Source organism: Macrotis lagotis, chromosome X (genome assembly GCF_037893015.1).
Source record: "Macrotis lagotis isolate mMagLag1 chromosome X, bilby.v1.9.chrom.fasta, whole genome shotgun sequence".
NCBI classification, from domain to species: domain Eukaryota; kingdom Metazoa; phylum Chordata; class Mammalia; order Peramelemorphia; family Peramelidae; genus Macrotis; species Macrotis lagotis.
Window position 1 is genome coordinate 32,015,894 of NC_133666.1, and position 22,593 is coordinate 32,038,486.

The 22,593-nt window shown below is 48.3% G+C and overlaps 1 protein-coding gene across 7 annotated transcripts in view; it reads right to left on the minus strand.

Annotated features, from left to right (window-relative positions):
• Positions 1–22,593, minus strand: part of ARHGEF6 (Rac/Cdc42 guanine nucleotide exchange factor 6) — a 126,917-nt gene that overhangs the window by 99,654 nt on the left and 4,670 nt on the right. For 5 of the 7 annotated variants that reach the window (XM_074206477.1, XM_074206478.1, XM_074206476.1 and 2 more), the window contains exon 4: positions 1,120–1,204. In XM_074206477.1, the coding sequence (XP_074062578.1) occupies positions 1,120–1,204 (85 nt within the window). Of the gene's footprint in view, positions 1–1,119; positions 1,205–17,381; positions 17,480–18,502; positions 18,552–22,593 lie in introns of those variants that run through there. The other 2 variants (XM_074206479.1, XM_074206480.1) reach the window with 2 other exon arrangements.

Here is a 22,593-nt window from a genome sequence, read left to right on the forward strand (position 1 = left end):
TGCAGTCTGAATATGGAGTCTTAGTTTCCCATTCCAGGTGGCTGTGTGACTTTCAGCCTCACTTTCCCCATCTGTAAAATAGGGTAATATTAGAAATCTCAAGAGACACCTCTGATGATCAACACAGAATGTACATGAAGTCCTTTGTAACCTTATAGAGTTAAGGCAGGCAAAGTATTATGACGATTAGATTTTCTATGTAGTACCCAGAATAGACTGGGGGGTTGTGGAAATTCCACTCTCTGTTGCAATGAGGTTTTCCATGTCTGTGCACTTTAAATCAATCTGAACTGACCATCAACTCTGTTTCTGAAGGTGGTCTTACAGATGAGGAAATTGAGGCAGAAGAAAGTGAAGTGGCTTGCCTTGAGACTGAAACTCAGATCTTCTTCCTAATCCCAGATCCAGTTCTGTTCCTCACCAGTAACCAGAGCTGGATTCAGAGTATGAGGTGATCAGAAAGGAAGGATGGGGAAAGAGAAGATAGTAAGAAGCCACATCTCTCCAATGGAAAGAGAGGGTCATATCCTCATTTAGATATAGGTTTTTTGCAAGGCAATGGGGTTAAGTGGCTTGCCCAAGGCCACACAGCTAGATAATTATTATTAAGTGTCTGAAACCAGATTTGAACTCAGGTTCTCCTGATTCCAGGGCTGGTGCTCTATCCACTGCACCACCAGCTGCCCCTCATATCCTCATTTAGAAGAAAGAAAAGGGACTGACCTGTACCCTCCCTCACTACCCCCTCAACCCCTCCAATCTCTAATGCTAGCCACCGGATCGTTTGGTAGAAGGCAGGCCCCTTGTTCTTGATGTCACACCAAGGTGGTGAGCCATTTATTTGCAATGTGTCTGTTGCAGTTTTGATCCCCTAAAAGCAAAACCGTCCCCACCAACTGTACCTTGAGCTCCTTGGGTGATCAAGAGTCCGTGGGGTACCCAAGGAATCCCCATGGCAGAACAGACATGAATAATAAATGTGTGCACATATACACATCACACACAAATAGATATATAACACATATAAATGTCTGTGCACACACATCATACATGAATACATATGTCTCTCCTTCATGCAGACACACACACACACACACACACACACACTCCCTGACTTACCCTCAGTGGCTTTGTTGACAGCTAAAAGGGTACTCAGCACTCCAGAGAAATTGCAGCCTGTGTAAAGGTCACAAGGATCAAAGACCTAGAGGGAAGAAAAGGGAGAGACAACTGTGAGCCACCCTGTCCTCAACCTAGCGGACCAGGGCAGAAGGAAGGAAGGGGCCTCCAACCCAATCTGCAAAGTCAAGAAGTGAGCCTTGACGTATACTGTGGGGACAAATAAAAGAGGGAACCTGCCTTCCCAGCAGCCCAGGTGCCTAATAACTCAAAGCCAATCACCCAGGCATTGGAGAGATGAGAACAGGACCCAAAAAGAAGATGAGAAGGAGGTGATGCTCTCCCTGTCCTGGTCATCTCCAAGCACTCAGCTTGCACTGCCAGGGTAACCACCACCATGTGTATAGTGCCCTAAAGTTCATGGGTGCCTTCACAAATATTTGAGCCTCCCCGGACAGGGAGAACTCTTGTTATCCCTGTTTGACAGATGAGGAGCCAAAAGCTCAGAAAACTTAAGGGACTTGTCCAGGGTCACACAGCTAATAAGAAGTGAGATTAAAACTCAGGGCTTCCCGACTCCAGATGTGACACTCTAGCCATAGTACCACACTACCTCCCTTGTCTGTGTGGCTGTCACTGTTTATAATTAGCAACAGATAAAAGAGGTGACATTTCCAATAAATGAGGCTGGCACTTCTGTCTTTATCCTAATGGGTCATTTCTTTATTTGAGGCTCTCTCTGCCCCTCCCCAGTCCCACACTTCAGATTCAGCCCTGCTTCCCAAGTCCTGAGAACAGTAATGGCCTTGCAGGAAATAGAGCTCTACCCACTGTAGTCCCCTTATATGGCCCATTTGCCTATATATCCTGACCCCCCCCATACTGCCCAGCCTTCTGGCTGACATTCATTTTCTGGGCTCCTCAATCCCTTTGAATTCTTGCTAGACTTGGGCCCTTGCTTGAATTCAATGCTTGAAATCAGATTTTAATTCTTAAGTTCCATACTTAAAATATTGGCTGTCCCCAAAGGTATCTGCTAGATGAACTATCCCTTAAATTGTAATGGTTAACTTTCATTGACATGGGGAGCTACAAGAGTACTGTGAAGCATAGCTTCATTCTACAAGAGAACACTTAGAACAGAGAGTGTGTAAGCAGGCTGTGGTCGGAACGTCGATAAGTGATTGAGCAGAGAGACTGGAAAGTAGATCTCTGGACTTGATTGTACCAGGCTGTTTCCTTGTTTGAATGGATCCAAGATAATTTGGATCAGGGGTTAATGGGAGAGGGGAAGAGGGCCCTGGGGTCCCAGGCTAAGCTGGCACAGAAGAATGCCCCATCTAATGGGGAAGAGAGATCTAGGGAACTTGGGTAGGAACCATTTGGCTAGCAGTTGGCCATGCCTACCCGTGAAATGGCTTTGGTCAAAAGACAAATGAAATGGTAGCCCTAAAAGAAGATGGGGGGGGGGGAAGAGTACAGCAACAAGAGGACAAAAGAAAGCACTTAAAGCAACAAAAAAATGCAGATTTGATCAAGAGAATCTGCTCAATTTTAATCTCCAAGAGGGTAGGGACTAGTTCTTATTCATCTCCATATCTCCCACGGTGGGAGAGTACACTAAATCTTTGTTGAATGAGCCTATCACCAGCCAATCACAACAGAAAGAAACAAGCCCTGTGATAATTACACAAGGTCCACAGGGAGCATATCTGAGGTCAAGTCACCTTTCGGTTCTATTGTTCAGATAAGCAGTAGCAGAGTTTTTCCAACTCAAGCCTGGGGAATAGAAACCACAATGATCATAAAGTCCCACCTTATATTGGCAAGGCAGAACTTGATGATGAGGATCCCTCTTTGTAAAGGTTTCCTGCAGCCCCACCCCCTTTCCTTTAGGTTAGAACTGTGTGTCAAAAAGAACCAATCTCTTCTTCCTTTCTGCTCTACAAAGTATCAAGTGTCCATATGGAAATGGAAGGTCTCTGGTCAGTCCACCAGCATGGAACTCACCAAAGTGGAGCCATTTTTCTTCTGGTCTTCAAAAACCCTCCCCATATCTCTGGGGGGAATTCAGCTAAAGCCTCCCATCCCTTTGGCAGGAACTCAGCTAAAACATAGATACTACTGCCCCAGCAGATCCACATTGCTAACCCAGAATAAGTCAGGGGCCCTGTCCAGACAAACTTTCTCTCTCTCTTCCTAACTAGAGCTTCTAAAAATAGACATGAGGATTTTGCAGCCCTACAACTCTGATTTACAATAGCAAAGAAATTTGAGGAAATTAAATCCAATTAAACTAGCATTTTAGTTAAGTGAATCTATGGTTCCAGGCACCACACAGAAACAAAACTTTCACCATTCTACTTTCTTTAACCACTGGCATTGAGAAGAATCTAAAGGAGGAACAGTGCTAAAAGAGCAATAAACTTGGAGTCAAAAGAAGTGAGTTGAAATCCCAACTGAGTGTCCTTGGGTCATAAGGCTGCTATGTATATTTTTGTACATATTTTCTCGCTGTCAATAACCTCCCTGGGGAATAGTCCCAGTACTGGAATGTCTGAGTCAAAGGGTATGAACAATTTAGTAATTTTTCTTGCATAATTCCAAATTGTTTTCCAGAACGATTGAAGAAACTCACAGCTGGACCAGCTGTGAATTAACACGCCTGTCTTCCCACAGCCCCTCCAACAATGAGTTTTCCCATCCTTGCTAGCTTGATGGGTATGAGAGGATCATTTTAAATTTCATTTCACTACCAGTGATTTTCAAATTGTCTTTCGTGTGGTTTTTGATGGTTTATATTTCTTCCTTTCAAAGCTATTTGTTCAAATCTTCTGATCACTACTCTACCAAACAGCCACTTTACAACATCTAAATTAGGGAAGGAGCATTTAAAAAAAAACTTATTGAAAGTCTCCCTCTGTTTCAAAGGAGAGGAGCATTACTAAATGATGTCTTTTGATGGTGAGCCTGAGACCTCACTCAGGTCAACTGCTATGCAACTATTTGAAAGGAGGCTGTTTGTCTGGTCTCGTGATAACAGTCTCAGAACTCCCAAGGAAAGTTCCAAATGGAGGCAGCTAGGTGGTGCAGTCAGCACCTCACACTCTATACCAAGATAAGATCCAAATGGATACAGGATTTAGACATAAAAAACAATACCATAAACAAATTAGGAGATCAAAGACTAGTTTACCTGTCAGACGTATGGACAGGGGAGCAGTTTATGACCAAGGAAGAGATGGAGAACATCACCAAAAACAAGCTAGATGATTTTGATTATATTAAATTAAAAAGCTTTTGCACAGACAAAACCACTGTAACCAAGATCAAAAGGAATGTAGTAAACTGGGAAACAATCTTTACAACTAATGTTTCTGACAAAGGACTCATTTCTAAAATATACAGAGAAAACTGAGACAGTTTTTTTTTAATGCCATTCCCTAATTGACAAATGGTCAAAGGACATGCAAAGACAATTTACAGATGAGGAGATTAAAGCAATCCATAGTCATATGAAAAATTTCTCTAAATCATTACTGATTAGAGAAATGTAAATTAAAGCTTCTCTGAGGTACCACCTCACACCTCTCAGATTGGCCAATATGACCAGAAAGAACAATGATCATTGTTGGAAGGGATAAGGGAAATCTGGAACACTAATACATTGTTGGTGGAGCTGTGAACTCATCCAACCTTTCTGGAGAGCAGTCTGGAACTACACCCGAAGGGCAACAAAGATGTTCATACCCTATGATCCAGCAATACCACTACTGGTTCTATACCCTGAAGAGATGATGAAAAAGGGTAAAAGCATCAATTGTACAAAAATATTCATAGCAGTCCTGTTTGTGGTGGCAAAGAATTAGAAATCAAGTAAATGTCCTTCAATTGGAGAATGGCCTAGCAAACTGTGGTATATGCATGTCATGGAACACTATTGTTCTATTAGAAACCAGGAGGGACGGGGAATTCAGGGAAGCCTGGAGGGATTTGCATGAACTGATGCTGAGTGAGATGAGTAGAACTAGAGAAACACTGTACACCCTAACAGCAACATGGGGGTGATGATCACCCTTGATGGACTCACTCATTCCATAATTGCAACAATCAGGGACAATTTGGGGCTGTCTGCAATGGAGAATACCATCTGTATCCAGTGAAAGAATTGTTGAGTTTGAACAAAGTTCAAGGACTATTACCTTTAATTTAGGGGGGAAAACCTGATCTCTTATTGTCTGATCTTGCTATCTCCTTTATTTTGTTTCTTCCTTAAGTATATGATTTCTCTCTCATTACATTCAATTTGGAACAATGTATACCATGGAAGCAATGTAAAGACTAACAGACTGCCTTCTGTTGGGGGGGGAGAGTGAGATTAGGGGGAAAATTGTAAAATTCAAAACAAATAAAATCTTTAATAAAAAAGAAAAGAGCACCAGTCCTAGAATCAAGAGGACCTGAGTTCAAATGCAGCTTCAGATACTTAATAATTACCTAACTATGTGACCTTGGGCAAGTCACTTGACCCCACTGCCTTGCAAAAAGCCAAGAAAGGAAGGAAGGAAGGAAGGAAGGAAGGAAGGAAGGAAGGAAGAAAGAAAGAAAGAAAGAAAGAAAGAAAGAAAGAAAGAAAGAAAGAAAGAAAGAAAGAAAGAAAGAAAGAAAGAAAGAAATTTCCAAATAACTGTTTGGGTGACATTACAAGCACCCTGACCTAAAGAAATACCTAGACTGAAGTAACTCCACCTGCTCTCAACAAAGTTATGGATGTTGTCTTTTTTTTAGGTTTTTGCAAGGCAGTGGGGTTAAAGTGGCTTGCCCAAGGCCACACAGCTAGGTAATTATTAAGTGTCTGAGGCAGGATTTGAACTCAGGTACTCCTGACTTCAGGGCTGGTACTCTATCCACTGTACCACCTAGCCAGCCCGATGATATCTTAATTGTTCTTTCTCACTCTTCATCATCTCTGATCCACATCAGCTTCTGCCTTCCAGAAGAACTATCTCTTCTCACTCTTCTTAAGTTCCAAGTCACTGCCTCTTCTGGCTCCCCCTGCTACCTTCTTGGTCTTCCTTGATAGCTCATGACCCATCTCACTTCCTTTTAGCATGAGCATCCCACCAGGCTCTGTCAGAGACCCTCTTCTCTTCTCTCTCTATCCCTCTGAGATTTCATTAGTTCCCATGGACTCAATTATTATTTCTAAGCAAATGACTCCCAAGCCTCTATCTCCACTTTCTTGATGGCTCATGACCCATCTCCCTTCCTTTTAGCTTGAGTATCCCACCAGGCTCTGTTGGAGACCCTCTTCTCTCTCTACACCTCTGGGATTTCATTAATTCCCAGGGACTCAATTATCATTTCTAAGCAAATGACTCCCAAGACTCTATCTCCAGCTGAAATGTTTTCTTGACTTCAGTTCCGAAGTGCCAACTGTCAGACATCTCTTCTTGCATGGCCTGCTGTCATCTCAAACTCAACATGTCCAAATTAAAACTCATTAAATGATGAAACATGCCTTCCCTCCTCTCCACAAAGGGGTGGAGCAGTGCTACAGGGGCAAGATTTTGTATATGCTGTCAGACACTATCCACTGTAATGATTGTTTTCCCCTATTAACAAGGGAGGGTTCAATGCTTGGGTGAAGAGTGGAGAGGGGCTGTGATATAAAAATAAAAGACACTAATTAAGCTTTTTTCTGAAGTAAGGGAAAGGCTAAGAACCAGATTGCTAATGTAATAAATAATATGCATAAATATATTCTGCACATGGACACGGAAACAAAGCTAATGGCAATAAAACCTCAGATGCCATGGGAATGGGAAGGGGAACAAAAGGATCTGGAAGCTGGTCCTTCATTACAACAGAGGGTGGGCTATTTCAGGTATTCTTTATTCTGCATACTGATCTGATTGTTCTTGTTTCTTACTTTGGATTAGAGAGGAAGAACAGACTCTGAACTGAATGCAGTTGAGGCTATTGGCCATGACTGATCCTCCATGCACCTCAGGCTACCCTCTAGGATTCTGAGGCTCTCACCCTTAGGAACTCTCCAAATCATGATGCTGATGTTTGTCCTTGGTTATCAAAGAAGACCATAGCACTGGTCATCTTCTATAGATATTCAGTTTCTAGGGAATGGGATTCTTCCATGAATGCCTCCGTGAATACAGGGCTCCCATCACTGCCCCTTCAGAGTCTAGGAACAGGTCTCTTGCCAGAATGAATCAAGTCTGGCTTCAAGGCTGGGTCTCTACCCATGATACCATGCTGCCTCACATTAAAATTAATTTTTCTTAATTTTGAAAAAAATGTGAAAGTTTCTTCTTGCTTCTCTATTCTTTGTCCTTTCAACAATTAAGGCGATACCATCTGCTACCATCAGGCAGGAAAGATAACTGCAGAGATCCCCAATCCCTTCACCTGATCAAACAATTGATCGATAAGGACTCCCTGGGAGAGCAAGTTGAGCAAAGTCACCACATGCATTCCTTCTGTGACTTTTCCTTGTCACAGGGCCCAACTACTGGCATTTCCAGGCGTACAGGAAAAGAAGTGTTGGCCTGAAAGAATTGGAAATCAAGTAAATGTCCTTCAATTAGGGAATGGCTAAGCAAACTGTGGTATATGTATGTCATGGAACACTACTGTTCTATTAGAAACCAGAAGGGATGGGAATTCAGGGAAGCCTGAAGGGATTTGCATGAACTGATGCTGAGTGAGATGAGCAGAACCAGGGAAACACTGTCCACCCTAACAGCAACATGGGGGTGATGATTAACCTTGATGGACTCCCTCATTCCATCAGTGCAACAATCAGGGACAATTTGGGGCTGTCTGCAGTGGAGAATACCATCTGTATCCAGAGAAAGAACTGTGGAGTCTGAACAAAGACCAAGGACTATTACCTTTAATTTAGGAAAAAAACCTGATACCTTATTGTCTGATCTTGCTATCTCTTATACTTTATGTTTCTTCCTTAAGGATGTGATTTCTCTCTCATCACATTCAATTTGGATAAATGTATACCATGGAAACAATGTAAAGACTGACAAATTGCCTTCTGTGGGGGGTGGGGGGACGGAAGTAAGATTGGGGGAATAATTGTAAAACTCAAAATAAATAAAATCTTTAAGAAAAAAAGTGTTGACCTGCAAATTAGGACCAGCCCCTCAACACACAAACTCCCTAGCTGGGGAGACCCTGAGCAACTTCCATATATCTCTTGGAGCCTCAGTGATCTCATCTACCTATCTCCTAGGGCTGGCAGTGATGAAAAGAAGAATCAGAGGGGTAATTGAGTCCAACCCCCTCATTTTATGGAGAAGAAAACTGAGACAAAAGAGGGAAAGTGACTTTTCCAAGGGTACACAGCTCAAGGATATCTGAGTTAGGAATGGAAAGCAGGTCTTCCCAATTCTAGCTCCAGGGCCTCTCAGGTAAGGTCCCCTGCAGACTTTTCATAACCTAGGAAGCTCAGAGAAAGATGGCAGGAGGTCTGGAAATTTGGATAGGGGAATAAAAACGGTGATTGTCACTAACCTTTACCTGTAATTTGGCATTTCCTTCCATTGTGAATATAGGCAACAATCCATGATACCAAGGAGTCCCTCCCCACAGGCTGCCCCAGCTGGCCAAGGGGTCAAATTATCTTGGTTATTAACGAGATGACCTTAGATGAGGAGGGTTTCCTCATCTGTACTATGGGGCCAATAATATTTGCACTACTTCTGTCCCAGGACTTGTGAGAGGGAGGGGTCTTGCAAAGATTGAAAGCAAGGGAGAAGCCTGAAGTTACTGTTGCTATTGTGACTCCTGGTGGGGGGAGAAAGAAAAGAAAAGAACACCTGTGGCCACGGCTAATCTATGGGAAATAGCTTGAACTGGGGGGAGGTTCCAGGGACCTCAGGGAGGGGCTCCCAAGATGACAAAATGAGAATAATCCTGTCCTTGGACAACCTGCCCAACAATAAATAGGCATGAGAGAAAGGAGAGCCTCTCTTCTTGTTAACAAGCAGGGCCAAATGAGCTGCTAGGAGCAGTCCCCGCCTCACAAACACATGACTTCTAAAGCACCTGCTGCCTTCAATCCCCCTCCCTCCCCAGCCCCCTCCTCTTCTCTCCCCTCCCCCCCCCAGTTTCCAGGCCCACTGCAGAGCCCCCACCCCACCTCTTGCCAGGGTCAGGCTTCTGTGCTTGGCACTCCAGCTCCCAGTGGCTCCCAGAGCTAGGACAAACCACCCTACCCAAGGAACGGCTCTTAATGTATCTGCCTACAAAAGCAGAGCATTGTTTCCATGGGGAGTATAGTTCATAAGGCCTGAAGATCAAAATCATAAGAGCTAAAAGAGGAGTCAGAGGCCATCTAGTTCAGGCAAGTCATTTTACACATAGGGAAACTGAGGCCCAAGGGATGAAGTGACCGGCTCAAGGTCATACCCAGGGATCACAGAACTGGAACTGCAACTCCTTCATTGCAGAAGGAGGACAGAGTCAGAGAGGTTCTGAGTGACCTGCCAAGATTACAAAGCTAATAAGCAGCAGAGGTTCTTGGATTAGAATTCAAGTCTTCTTGATGCTTGGTCCAGCCCCATTCTTGTCTCCCTCTTCTCCCACCCCATTCCCAGGGAAGACCTATGCAGAGCTAAGTGAGAAAAACCAAGGGAACACTTTAAATCATGACCACAAAAACATACAGGAAAGCCACCATAAAAGATATTACTATAAAGTGAAAATCAACATAATGACCAATCTTAACTCCAAAGAACTGATCATAAAGAACCATCCACTTCCGCTTGGAGAAGGGGGAGCTATGGGTGTAAATAGGGGACAAGGCACTAGACAGAGTTGACATATTAGTTTTGCTTCATTGCCATACTCTGTTATATGGGTGGGTTCATGGTGGGGTGGCGGGGTGGTTACTGAGACATGATAACAAGATAAAAAAAGCATCAATATGATCTTATTTTTTTAAAAGAGAAAATGCTTTTCAAGTTTCAATCAACTGACAACGGACTTAAAAACAGACCCTTGGAAGCTGCTCTTGTGGATCTAAATGTGCTTCCTTCCACCTTTTCTTTCTCTTATATTAAATGTGTTCTAAAACCAACTCATGCTCAACTTTCTCCATTCTTGATCAGATCATGCTCTTCTGAAGACATTTTCCTCTGGTCATTCTCCAACACTGGCAGGAGCCCCCTACTCACAGGGTTCAGTGCTGGAACGGCAAGCCCCCCCACCCCCAATTTCCAGAAAAGACAACTGAGACCCAGGGACAGAAAGGCTCCTGGCTCCATGAAACCATGGGCATTAAACAGACCTGAAGCAAGGTCTTCTACACCCCAAGACCAGGGCCCTTTCCACTAGTTCACTCTGCTAGCCATCCATGCCAAAGGCCCAGGACAGCCTGGGCTAGCTTCCAAAAGGTCTGCTGGTCTCCCATTCTGACAGGTGGGGGGAGGAGGAAGGCACAAGAGATGGAGCTCCTTCACCCCTCCTGGCCCACAGCAATGTGGCTAGCTCATCTAGTTCTGACTTGGTTGGCATTCTGAGAGGAGGGATGGGGCTAAATGGGACACCAGGCCCAAGGGCAGAAAGAAGGGCAGAAGTGATGGCTCCCTTTATTTCCACTCAATCAAGTTGGCAAGCCAAGGGATAAAAGGCCAGATCTGAGCAATGAGTGATCCATTCTCCAATGCAGAAGAAGATTTGATTTGACTAGATCCAGGTCGCAGTAGAGAATATTGTAATGGACACTAGACTAGGGGTGGGGACATGCTGGCTCAGATCCCAGCTATCTCCCCCTGGCTTAGAGGGGTTCACACAAGTGCCCTTCAACTAACCTGTTGGCTAGTGTCCTTTTCACTAAAATCTCCCCTGGTGCATCTAAGTGTCTGCCTCCACCAAGCCTCCTCAGACCAGAATCACAGGACCTTCCAAGGCCACCAAAGCCGCTAAGGCCCCAGGAAGGGGAAAGGACTGAGCCAAGGTCACAGAGATCATAACTGGGAGGGCCAGCCTGTTTTAGCCGATTCTGGTCAGGCATGATCTTCCTCTCCTCCTCCCTCCTCCCAAGGTACCTACAAGACACATGATACAATTAGGAACTTAATTCTATTGTCCTTTGTTGTGCATTCATCTGGTTCATCTTCTCTCCCTAATTGATCCTTTGTTTTTGAGGTGAGGGGGGAATGGGTGGTAAATCAGGAACTATTTTATGTCTTCAGTATCTCCCCTAACCTCCCTGGAGCCCTCTCTCACCTAAGGAACTCCCAGCATGGAAGCTTCTTCCATCATTGATGAAGACACAACCTTCCTGACTATATTTTGGCTGCTGGAGGTGCTCCGGCTTGCCCAAAGTTACACTCAGTAGGTGTTAAAGGCAAGATCTGAACCCAGGACTTTCATACTTGAAGTCTAGCACTTTAGCTATTATATCAGGTTGTCCCTGATGAATGAGAAAAAAAGCATTCCAGTTTTTCCAGAAACAAACCTAGGACTTAAAGAACAAGTTTGACTCTACTGTCCAGATGGGCTGGGAAAGTCACAGTGAGGCCTCCCTTAGTGCAGAATCCACCATTTCTAGCCACTTGATATGGGATATCTGGCTCCCTCTTAGTCTCACACAAACCTCCGAGCCTGACTTAGCCTAAGAGAGGCTGGAAGATAGAGAATCATGGACTTGGACTTGGACTTAGGCTTGGTCTGGGGCTGGGGTTGGCGACAGCTTTCTCAGTCGAAGAGTGTGTCATTGTCAACTACCCCTGAACCAAGAAGGAGAGACCCAGAATAACCTAGCCCCAGCCATGACCCTCTCTAGAAAGCCAGGCCAGCCAAGCCCACCGGGTCCCCGCCAGGGAACTCACCCTAAGTGAGCGGGCAAGCAAGCAGGAGCCACAGGCGGTGTCAGAGGCTGCAGCAGTTCCCTCTCACCACCTCTAGTCTTCAGGGCGACTAGAGGGTTGCTCTGAAGCGGGGGTGGTTTTTCTTTCCCCCTTTGGCGCTGGTAACCAATAGAAAAGTACTGGGCAAGGAATTCTTGGGCTTCCTGTGGAGGTCTATATAGAAGCCGCTTTTCCAAAACTGGTCTGTCATTTTTAGAAGGGCCAGTCAGTGCCGAGGAGGGGAGAAGTGAGCTCAGATAACAAGGAGCATCAGGAATGGCATCCATGGAGCTGCGGGCCTCAGAGTGTACACCACACCTTCTGTAGGCTGCCTCCCGGGGACCGCTTCCAAAAGGATTCATTAGCCAGTGTCAGATATAGCAGGGGACAGAGCTGCAGAGGAGAAGCCAGGCCAATCCACCCCAACCCAGAATGCTGGGAGGGAAGTGTTGCTAGGGGTCAGGAAGCCCAAGGTCAGCACAGAACAGTGAAACAGCTCTGGCCCTGGAGAAGCTTACAGTCTATCGGAAGAGACAGCATGGAAGCAAAAAAATATAAACGGAATCATCTGAGGACAAAGAAAGAATCTACCACTAGGGAGATGAGGAAAGGCTTCCCAGGAGGCAACATTTGAGCTCAGGCCCAAGGGGGAGGATTCAAAGAAAGACTTGCTTTCAAACCCTAATTTGGTCACTCATCAACCAAGGAACCCTGGGCAAGCCACTGAACCTCTCTGGGTCTCAGTTTCCTTATCTGTAAAATAAGCGAGTTGGACTCAATGCCTCCTAATGTCCCTTCCAGAAGGGAAGGGCCAGCCTGTTCAAAAGCACTGAGGTGGGAGATCAATGACCACATCTGCAAATTGGGTGGGAGCATAGAGGGAGTGAAGGGGAATAATGTGAAATTAGGCTGGAGGCCAATTGGGGAAGGCATGAAAAACCGTCGAGGGATAGCAGCTGGGGCGGCAGAGCAGGACTAGTTTTGCCTAACTCTTGTTCTTTGGCATAAAGGAAGACTCTCTGTGTGGTCAGGAGGAGTGATATATCTGGAATCGGTTGGTGTAAAAGGCATTGATAAAATGAAAGCAAATTAGAAAGGGGGAGAAAGACAAAGGAAGGGAGGAAAGAAGGAAGGGAGATAAGAAGGGAGAAAGGAAGGAAGAGGGGGAGGAATGTAGGAAGGAAGGGAAAGCAAGGGAAGAAGGGAGGAAGGAAAGAAAGAGGGAAGGAAGGAAGGGAGGGAGGGAGGAAGAGAGAGAAGAAGGGAAGGAGGGAAGAAGGGAGGGAGGAAAGAAGAAGGAAGGGGAAAAGGAAGAGAGAGAAAGGAAGGGAGGGAGGAAGGAAAGAAAGAAGGGAGGGAAAGAGAAAGGAAGGAGAGAGAGATGGAAGGAGTGGAGGAAAGGAAAGGAGAGAGAGGAAAGAGGGAGGGGAGAGAGAGCATTAGTTCTTTCTCTGAACATGTGTTGTATAGTGGGCACAGTCTAATTTGTCTGAGTGGAGTTAAGAGTTGAACCTAGGAGTAAGACTTAATTGGTCTAAGCAGGCAGGGCTCCCAGGGACAGGCACAAGGTGGTTATGGGACTGATCTTGTCTTCATCTGCAGTCAGTATGAGGGGGAATTTCTTGTGCCCGGGCTTTGGATGCCAACCTCAGTTGCCCCCAATAGCCATTCACATCCTAGCTGGGCTGGTGATCAAATACCCCAACTGAGGATCATTGATTCAGAACTAGAAGAGGTCTTCCGAGTCAACCCCACCATTTTACAATAAGAAAACTAAGGCCCACAGAGTCAGTGACTGACCAAATCAATTTTGTTACCAAAATCATTGAGTTTTCATTCAATTTTCAAAGGCAACGACTTTCCCATGCATGACCACCAGAAACTGCCAGACCTCAAGGCACAGTTAAAAAATTTAAAAAAAATTGGCTGATTATCCAAGAGATAGCGGAGAAGGGGAAAGAGATCAGAGAAGGGGCAGGAAGGCTATGCAAATGACATCTTTATAGTATGAAATAAGACCCTAGGAGAGGACATTCAGCTTTTCCTGTTTCAGATTTCCAAACCTGCCTTATCTCAAAAAGTAAAATTTCATCTACCTAGAACTTCTGAGAAAGGTCATTCTGGATAGCTGAAAACAGATCCCTTGCAGCCTCAAATTGGGTTTTTTTTTTTGGGGGGGGTCACCATTTTTTATAATGATCTTCCTGCAAATGGAACCCAGATTCTCAGTCTCATGAACCTGGATTCTGCTAAGGGAGCATTTGTCTCTGACTGTCCTGGTCTCTCTGGGGCCCCAGCCATCACCTCCTGGGCATCCCCAGGTCCTGAACAAAATATCCCCTAACCACTGCACCACCACTGTTTTAAACTCTGGCTCTGAAATCAGAACTCAGACTCTGAAAATAATAACCAATTCTGCACAGCCATTTCTAGACTTCAATCACTGGTCAAAGCCCTCCTGGCTGCCACTTGCTTATTGGAATGTAAGCTTCAGGAGGGCCTGTCTTCCTGGCTTAGATCTGTATCCCCAAGGCTAAGCACAGCACCTGATGTATGGGAAGCATGTGAGAAACTCATGTGCATTTTTCCTCTAAGCATCCACACTTCCCTTCCTTCTTAAGCAGAATATACAGAAGGAGCATAATTTAATTTTTAGTTAGTGCTCAACAATATCATAATGGAAAGAGGGGAGAAGTTCAAGACATGTGATTTCATTGATGTAAGGAATTATATACAGTGCAACTGAGGCACTGCCTCTAAGAGATTAAGCCACTTAGCCACTACCATTATATGTGGCATGACTGAAACGTGGGTCTTCTTGATTTCACTTGAACAAGTAGCCCCTCCATATCATCATCATAAATACTAATTGCTGCATTAATTATTAAAATATAACCTAACATAATATCATATATATATGTATATATATACATATATATATATATATATATATATATATATATATATATATATATATATATATACTGGGCCATAATGTGTGCCACCCTTATTCAATGGACAGCAAAGCACCCAGGACTAGTCATCTAAGGCCAAATGGCCCCATATTACTGTGCATTTTGAGTTCTGTCTGCTTTTTTGAGTTTTTCCTTTCTTCTTCATCAACTTCACTCTATTAAAGTGAGTGATAGTCTTTGAGTACTATGAATTAGCTTTCTCTGAAAGAATCTGCTTTTGATTTGCCATAAAGCTGAGAAACTGACTCACTGAGCTTATTAGAATCATGCATAAAGTCAAAGTCAATGGGTTCTGAGGGAAGTACCTGAGGAGTCCTCCTCAGTGAGGTGACTGCACTAAGCTGGAGTGTATGGACTTTTATATCTGGGATAGGAAATAGTTAAGGCCATGGAGAGTTGAGAGACCATTGAGTGAAGTATAGAGCCTTAGATCACAGTATTTAAGCACAAAGGTGAACAAGCAGAATTACTAAAAGAGAGTAAGACCCTGGTTCTCCAGTTTCAGCCCATGAAGGTTCTCAGAAAGTACTTGGGGTAACTTTTGAGATGGAGAGTGGATTTCCTTGGAGTTACCCACCTACCCTCCAAGAGGAACCATCACATTAGTTGATGAAATGGCCAAATTAAAGCTAACCTCTTTTCTCATTCATCACTCCTGACTTCTCTGTCATAAAGGGGAAAAAAATAGAGGCAAAGCCATGATTTACCCAAAGCAATATCCCCAGATTAAATGTCAAAATGTAGTCTAGTGAAAGGTGCCTTGGTTTGAATGCTAAATCTACCAATAGGTAGTTTTGTGACCTTGGCTAGGTCAGTAAGCTTTCTTCAGTTTCCCCATATGCAAACTGAAGAATCAGAGATTCTCTGAACCATAAGGGACTGGACTTTGGCTGTCATGTAATCTGGGCCACACCAGAAGGTAAATCCCCCCATATGGCAAGGTGGTCAATGACCTCAGGACCTGCATAGAGCAGGAATCACTTTGGAACAACTCTCATTTCTTTAAACACCTGAATTCCAAACTTACTAGCTTGTGTGACTGGACAGATTGCTTTACTGCTGTTGGCCTCCGTTTCCTCATCTGGAAAATGGGGGTAATAGCAACCAGTTGCCAGTGGTGTTTTGAGGAGAAAGTGAAATCATATATGTTTTACAGGATTTTGCAGTCCTTAAAAAAGGTCCCTTTCCCATGAGGATCCCCTGCCCTGGTGATACACCTCCCTCCCAATTTTCCAAAGAAGGCCCATTCCACTTTGGACTATCTCTCATTGTTAGAAAAAGTTTGTTTTTTCCCCCATTAAGTTCCATTCTAATCAGCTTCTGGGTAATTTTCATCCAAAGATCTCAATGCTGCCCTTTGGGAGTCAAGCAGACCTAGGCTAATCCCTTTTTAAAGGTGTTGCAGCTCGGCCTACGAACTCGATGGAGGCAATTCGATTTAATAAAATAAGATAAAATATAAAGCAAGTCACCACTAACAAAGGCGGAAGCACTCTGATAAGATAAGAGTGAGATTCCAAACCAGGGGATGGTCAGGCAGCAATGGCATGTCCTTCAGTGACAAAGAGAGACTTGAGACCCCCACGGCCCCCCATCTCGGGCACAGTCCCAATCTCCAGCCCAGTTGTTTTAACCTTCCAAGGAAGCTCTTGGGGGGGGGGGGGGGGAGTGCAAGAAAGCATGGCAGCAAGGAGCACCTTGTGGTTGGAAGTTAGTTCTTGGGGTGGGGAAAAATGGCAGAACTGAGAATGGAGGGGCGGGCTGGAGTCTTCCGCTGCTTTTGGGGGTATTCTTTGCCATCCCCCCCAGATGGATGGCTGGTCACGTTCTTGGACCAACTTGGGGCCTCGGTGGACATCAAAACTGGAAATGTGTCTGGTGAGCCAGTGACTGCATTTGCAGGAAAGGCCAAGTGGGAAAGGCCATTTGCCCCCCCCCCAATACACACACACACACACACACACACACACACACACACACACACACACACACACACACACACACACACGTTGTGATTAAAGGGGTTTGGGGGGTTCTTGTTTGGAGCTCTTTCCCGAAGTCAAGCTTCGACGGTGGCCCACGAATGAGGCTGCTGGGGGGCGGGGGGGGGGGTATGGCAATCCCAGGAAGAAGCTGCTGGGGGTGGGGGAGGAAGGCTCCTGGGACTCCCCTCGCGGGGTGCAGCAGTGACAGGAAACGTCCTCCCTCCTCCGGAGTGTGTCCTCCCAAGGAGAGAGTGGCCAGGGCGCCCCCACCCACGCGCCGCCCCTCCCCCCCCGGAAAGTTGGGCTGTCCGAGGCGGCCCGGCCGACTTCGGGGCCCCCCCAGCCCGGGGCCCGGGCGCAGGCGCTGAGGTGGCGTGGGCGGGCGGCCGGGGGCCGTGTCCGCGGCCTCTACGTACCTGGGGGCAGAGCGGGCGCACGGAGCTCCTTCGGGCTGGGCTGCGGGGTCGCGATCCGGCCCCGGAGAGGAGTCCGCTGGAGGGACTCGCTGCGGCCAGCCTCGGTCTCGGCTTTGGCTCCGCCCCCTCCCCTGCCCTGATCGCTATCTCCCGAAGCCACTACCCCGGCGGCCGGCCGAGCCCCGGGCCACAAATCAGCCAGCGCCCGGGCCTTGGAGGAGCTCTCCCGGGATGCGCCGGCCTCTGGGACGCTAAGGCGGCCCCCGCCTCCCCGCCCCGGCCGGCCCCCCCTGCTCCGGAGCCCCAGCCGAAGGAGCCAGCGCCGGGCCGGGCCTGGCCGCGCCCCCGAGCCCCGGGCCTCGAGGGGAGCGCGCCCCCTCCGCCTGCCCGTCCGCCAGGAGCCCCAGATGGGAGGAGAGAGAAGGAAGAGCCGGCCGCCAGTCGCCGGCGCGCTGCAGGGTCCGCGCGCCTGCGGGCCGGTCCCCGCGGCCCTGGCCCTGGCGGCGGCGGCGGGCCGCGGTCGAGGCGGAGGCGCACGAGGCGCCGCGCGGGGGGTCGCGCCAAGCGCGCGGGCTGCGGGGCCAGGGGCCGGCGGCGGCGGCGCCTGAGCGCCTACCCCGGGGCCGCCCCGGCGGGGGCAGCGCGCGGCCCGGGGACCGGAGGGCGGCCGCGCAGCGGGGCCGCGGCGAGGCGGTCTGGCCGCAATCTGCAACTTCTCCTGGCCCAGCTCTCCAAGAGCGCGAGCGCGAGCGCGAGCGCCGGCGCCGACCCAGGGCCCGGCCCCCTCCCCGCGGCGGCGGCGGCGGCGGCGGCGGCCACGGAGGAGGAGGCGGCGGCCACGGAGGCGGCGGCGGCGGCCACGGAGGAGCCTGCGGCCACGGAGGAGGCGGCGGCGGCGGCGGCCACGGAGGAAGCGGCGGCGGCGGCGGCCACGGAGAAAGCGGCGGCGGCCACGGAGGAGGCGGCGGCCACTAAGGAGGCGGCGGCGGTCGAGGGGGCGCCCTGGCTGGAGCCCGAGCCCGGCCAGTGGGCCGCTGCCGACTGGGACCCCCGCCGGCGGCGGCGGCGGCGGCGGCGGCGGCGGCGGCGGCGGCGGCGGCGGGGAAGCCGATGACCCGGACCTGGATCGGAGCAGTAGGAACTGGAAGTGACAGCGGCGCCCAGCACAGCGGCGGCAGCTTCGGCGGCGGCTTCGGCGGCAGCTTCGGCGGCAGCTTCGGCGGCGGCGGCGGCTTCGGCGGCAGCTTCGGCGGCAGCGGCGGCGGCTTCGGCGGCGGCTTCGGCGGCAGCTTCGGCGGCAGCTTCGGTGGCGGCGGCGGCTTCGGCAGCAGCTTCGGAGGCGCCTTCGGCGCCTGCAGCAGCAGCAGCGACTTCGCCGACGCCTTCGGTGAGAGCAGCAGCGGCAGCGCCGGCGGCGCTTTCGGCGAGAGCAGCGGCGCTTTCGGCGAGAGCAGCGGCGCTTTCGGCGGCGGCTTCGGCGGTGACTTCGGCGGCGGCTACAGCGGCTTCGGCGGCTTCGGCGGCTTCGGCGGCTTCGGAGGCTTCGGAGGCTTCGGCGGCGGCTTCGGCGGCGGCTTCGGCGGCTTCAGCGGCTTCGGCGGCAACGACTTCGGCGGCTTCGGCGGCTTCGGCGGCTTCGGCAGCCTGGGGAGTAGCAGCAGCAGCAGCAGCAGCAGCAGCAGCAGCAGCAGCAGCAGCGGCGGCAGCAGCGGCAGCAGCAGCAGCACCAGCAGCAGCAGCACCAGCAGCAGCAGCAGCAGCAGCCGCCTGGCTTACGGCGGCGGCGGCCCCTCCAGCAGCAGGGGAAGTTTCGGCGGCTGGACCAACAGCGGCAGAAGTTTCGGCGGCGGCGGGAACAGCCGCGGCTGCACCTTCAGAGACTGCGACGGCAGTTGCAGCAACAGCAGAAACTTCGGCGGCGGCGGCCGGGGAAGCAGAGGCGGCGGAGGCAGCACCAACTCCTTCCCCATACTGCGCATGCTGCTGCTGCCCAACCGAGAGAGTCCCCAGCCCCCTACCTACGACTGGCCCCCCTCAGAAGGGCAGCAGTAGAATGGCAGCCAAGACCCGCGCCACCCCCCCTTGCCATGAGCCACCCTGACCCCCACCCAAGGGCTCTGGGACACCGGGGCAGTTGGGGGGGGGGGGGCTCCAAGAAAGAGAGAGAGGCGAGGATCACCCAGAATAGAAACTAGTTCAGTTTTTGCCCATGAAACCCCAGCGCGATGCTTAGCATACAGCAGGCGCTTAATAAATGCTGGGTGCAATGCCTTGATTTAGGTTTGCCCTTTTCCCTAGCCTCTCTTCTCTGCACCCAAAGGGATGGAGATCGGCGAGAAAGCTTGGAGTTTGGGCCCAGAAGAGAGGGACTAGTGGAGCCGGGAGTAGGCGCAAGGCTTCAAAGACGCATAAATGAGAAAAGTTCGCAAACGAGAGCACTTAGGCAATTCGAGCTAGACTAGGCCTGCTCCCGAGCACTGACTGTTACTTGTGGAAATTCCATTAGGACTTGTTTTGCTTTAACTGTTCTTTGTTACGGGGGGGGGGGGGGGGGGGGGGACTTCCTTTTTGTAAGAGCACCAATTTTTAAAAATCCATCAAGGGGCCTGAGACTCAAAAAAAAAGGAAGAAAAAGAGACGGAGACAGATCCGCCAATAGATTCCTATTGGCCCAAGATGGAAACAAGTATCTTTTTGCTTTTTCTTTCAGGAAATGTGAAATGGAAAAATGAACAATCACTGACCCAGGCCCTCAAACTGCCTCCTGGTTAGCCCTTCCCCAACCCCCCCCCCTTCCAGCTGCTACAGCTTTCCCTGTCGAGAGAGATTCCTTTCCTTTTTTTCAGCATACAATTTCTACACATCTAATTATTTATATATTAGACTAGAAGCTTCCTCAGGGTCAGCATTGTTTTTAGCCCCAGCACCTACAAAGTTGCTGGCAGACAAGAAATGAGAAAGCCTTTGTTTTTTTGCCCTTGTTGCATTTTCCCTTGTAGAAGGTGGTGTTTTGCAAAAGGAGTTTTCTTAGATCCAGTACACCTAATGATACTAACTAGATGTAAGAACTTGTCATCATTGATCATAAATGTAAAACTATTTATTAAGAGCTTAATAAATAATAAAGGCTTAATAGAGGCTGTTGATTTGCATCATTCTCCTAAATCTAAGGCCCTTCTTCTAATCAACACAATGGGACTCGACTGTTGCCCAGGAGAGCAAGGCACTATCTCCACAAAAAACTTCCCCAAAGTTAGGAAATCCATCCTGGTTTAGAAGTGCACATGCTGGCACACTGCTGTAGGAACTGGGCAGATGGAATGTCCTTGAGGAAGCAGCCAGCTTGGAAAGAAAGCACTGCCACAGGCCCCGGCTAGGAAAGCCACAGGTCTTACAAGTCAGACCCCACTTCTGATCCTTGGCCACCCCACTGACCCAGGACTTCCTTGGACCTCAGAGTTCTCGTATGGAAAGAAGAGGAGGGAATTACACTAGCTGGCCCCTGAACTGCCCGCAAACTAGAACTGGAGGTCACTTTCCTTCCCTCAACCTCACTTTCCTCCTCTGAAAAATAAGAGGCTGGTTGCAGATCACCCCTCAGATTCCTTTCAGCTCAAATTCTATTCTCCTATGATCCTACAATCCAAAGTCCCTTCCTCTCCCTGTGCTTCAGCTTCCTCCTCTGTAAAATGATGGCATTAGATTATGTGGCCTTGCAGGTTCCTTGTACCAGCTCTACATCACTGACTTAAGGAAAGGGTGCTGAGCTTCCAAAATAACATTTTGTCCTTCCTCCTCAAAAAGTCCATGACATAGGAAGGCGATGCCATGACAAGCATATGAATTGAATTGGAGTGAGGGGGGCTCTGCCATATCACCAGCCAAACTCTCTCCTCTGCAGCCATCTGAGTCCAGTGGCCAGATAGGACTCAGGATGACTGGAGACGGCCCTGGATTCACAAAGCAGTCAAGGATAAAGTGACTTGCCCAAGGTCACATAGCTAGTAAGAGTGAAATGTCTGAAGTCAGATTGGAACTCTCATCCTCCTGGGTAGCTCTGTCCACCCAAACCACCTAGCTCCCCTATAGGCAGGAGGCCAAGGTCTGAATCAGGACTTTTGACATCACCTGAGTGATCTTGTGGGAGTCACTATCCCTCTCTGTGCCTCAGTTTCCTTTTCTGTGGGCTATGGATAGGAACCCCACTGCAGGGTTGCTGAAAGGACAGTGTTTTGTAAATGTTAATGGGCAAGACCAATGGCAGTTGTTATATTATTAGGAATTACTTTTTCCACCAAACACACTGGCCATTGTAAAAAGTTCCATTTCCTAAAGTTTTTTGCTTAATCTGATCTCAGGGGGCTCCACTTTAGAGCAGTGGGAGCAGCTGAGGAGACACAGGCTGCTAGGGAACCATGGCCTTCTGCCTTACTGGGTGAGGAAACTATGAGTACCCTGCCTCACCACCACAAACACACACACACACACACACACACACACACTCCTCCTTGGAGCCTAAATGGTAGTTATCTATTTTTTCCTTTGAGCCCCTTAAAACCAGATGCTGTCTATGGGTCCTACTGATGGTTCTCCAGGGAGTACTCTTGGGGGGCTGAGGGCCTTCCCTGCCTTCTTGGTTCTCTGAGTAAAGAAGGCGAGTCTGTTTACAACATAAGATTCCTTCAAACTCAGATCCCTAGGATTCTCTCATTTGTTCCAGGCTTCTTTCCCCCCACCCCTCTCTCAGTACAACTCTGTGGTCCCCACTGGCTGAAAATGACTACTGTATAATACAAGGCTTCAGTTGTCCAGAGGTCACTGATCCATCAACCTCAACTGTAAAAAAACAGTTGAGAACAGGAAATAGGCAAAAAAAAGATGGTTCTTAGCAGCCAAAACAGATGGCATAGAGTTCAAACTGAAAACTCAGACACAGGAACCCCAGACCCTCACTCAAAACCTATTAACTTTTATTTTAGATAGAATTTGAAAAAAACTCGGTAATTAGATTTTCCATCTCATAGCAATTTAAAAGGCAGGGAGAGCATATGGAGGGAGAACTACAAGAAACAGACATTGACAGCAGCAAAAAATAGCAGTTGACAGTGAGGAATTAGGGTAAAGAGACACAAAAACAAGGCCTATGGTTTCATTGGTGTAAGGAACTTCCAGGTGAGGAAACTCCCTCTTTCAATGCAGGTCAGCAACTTTT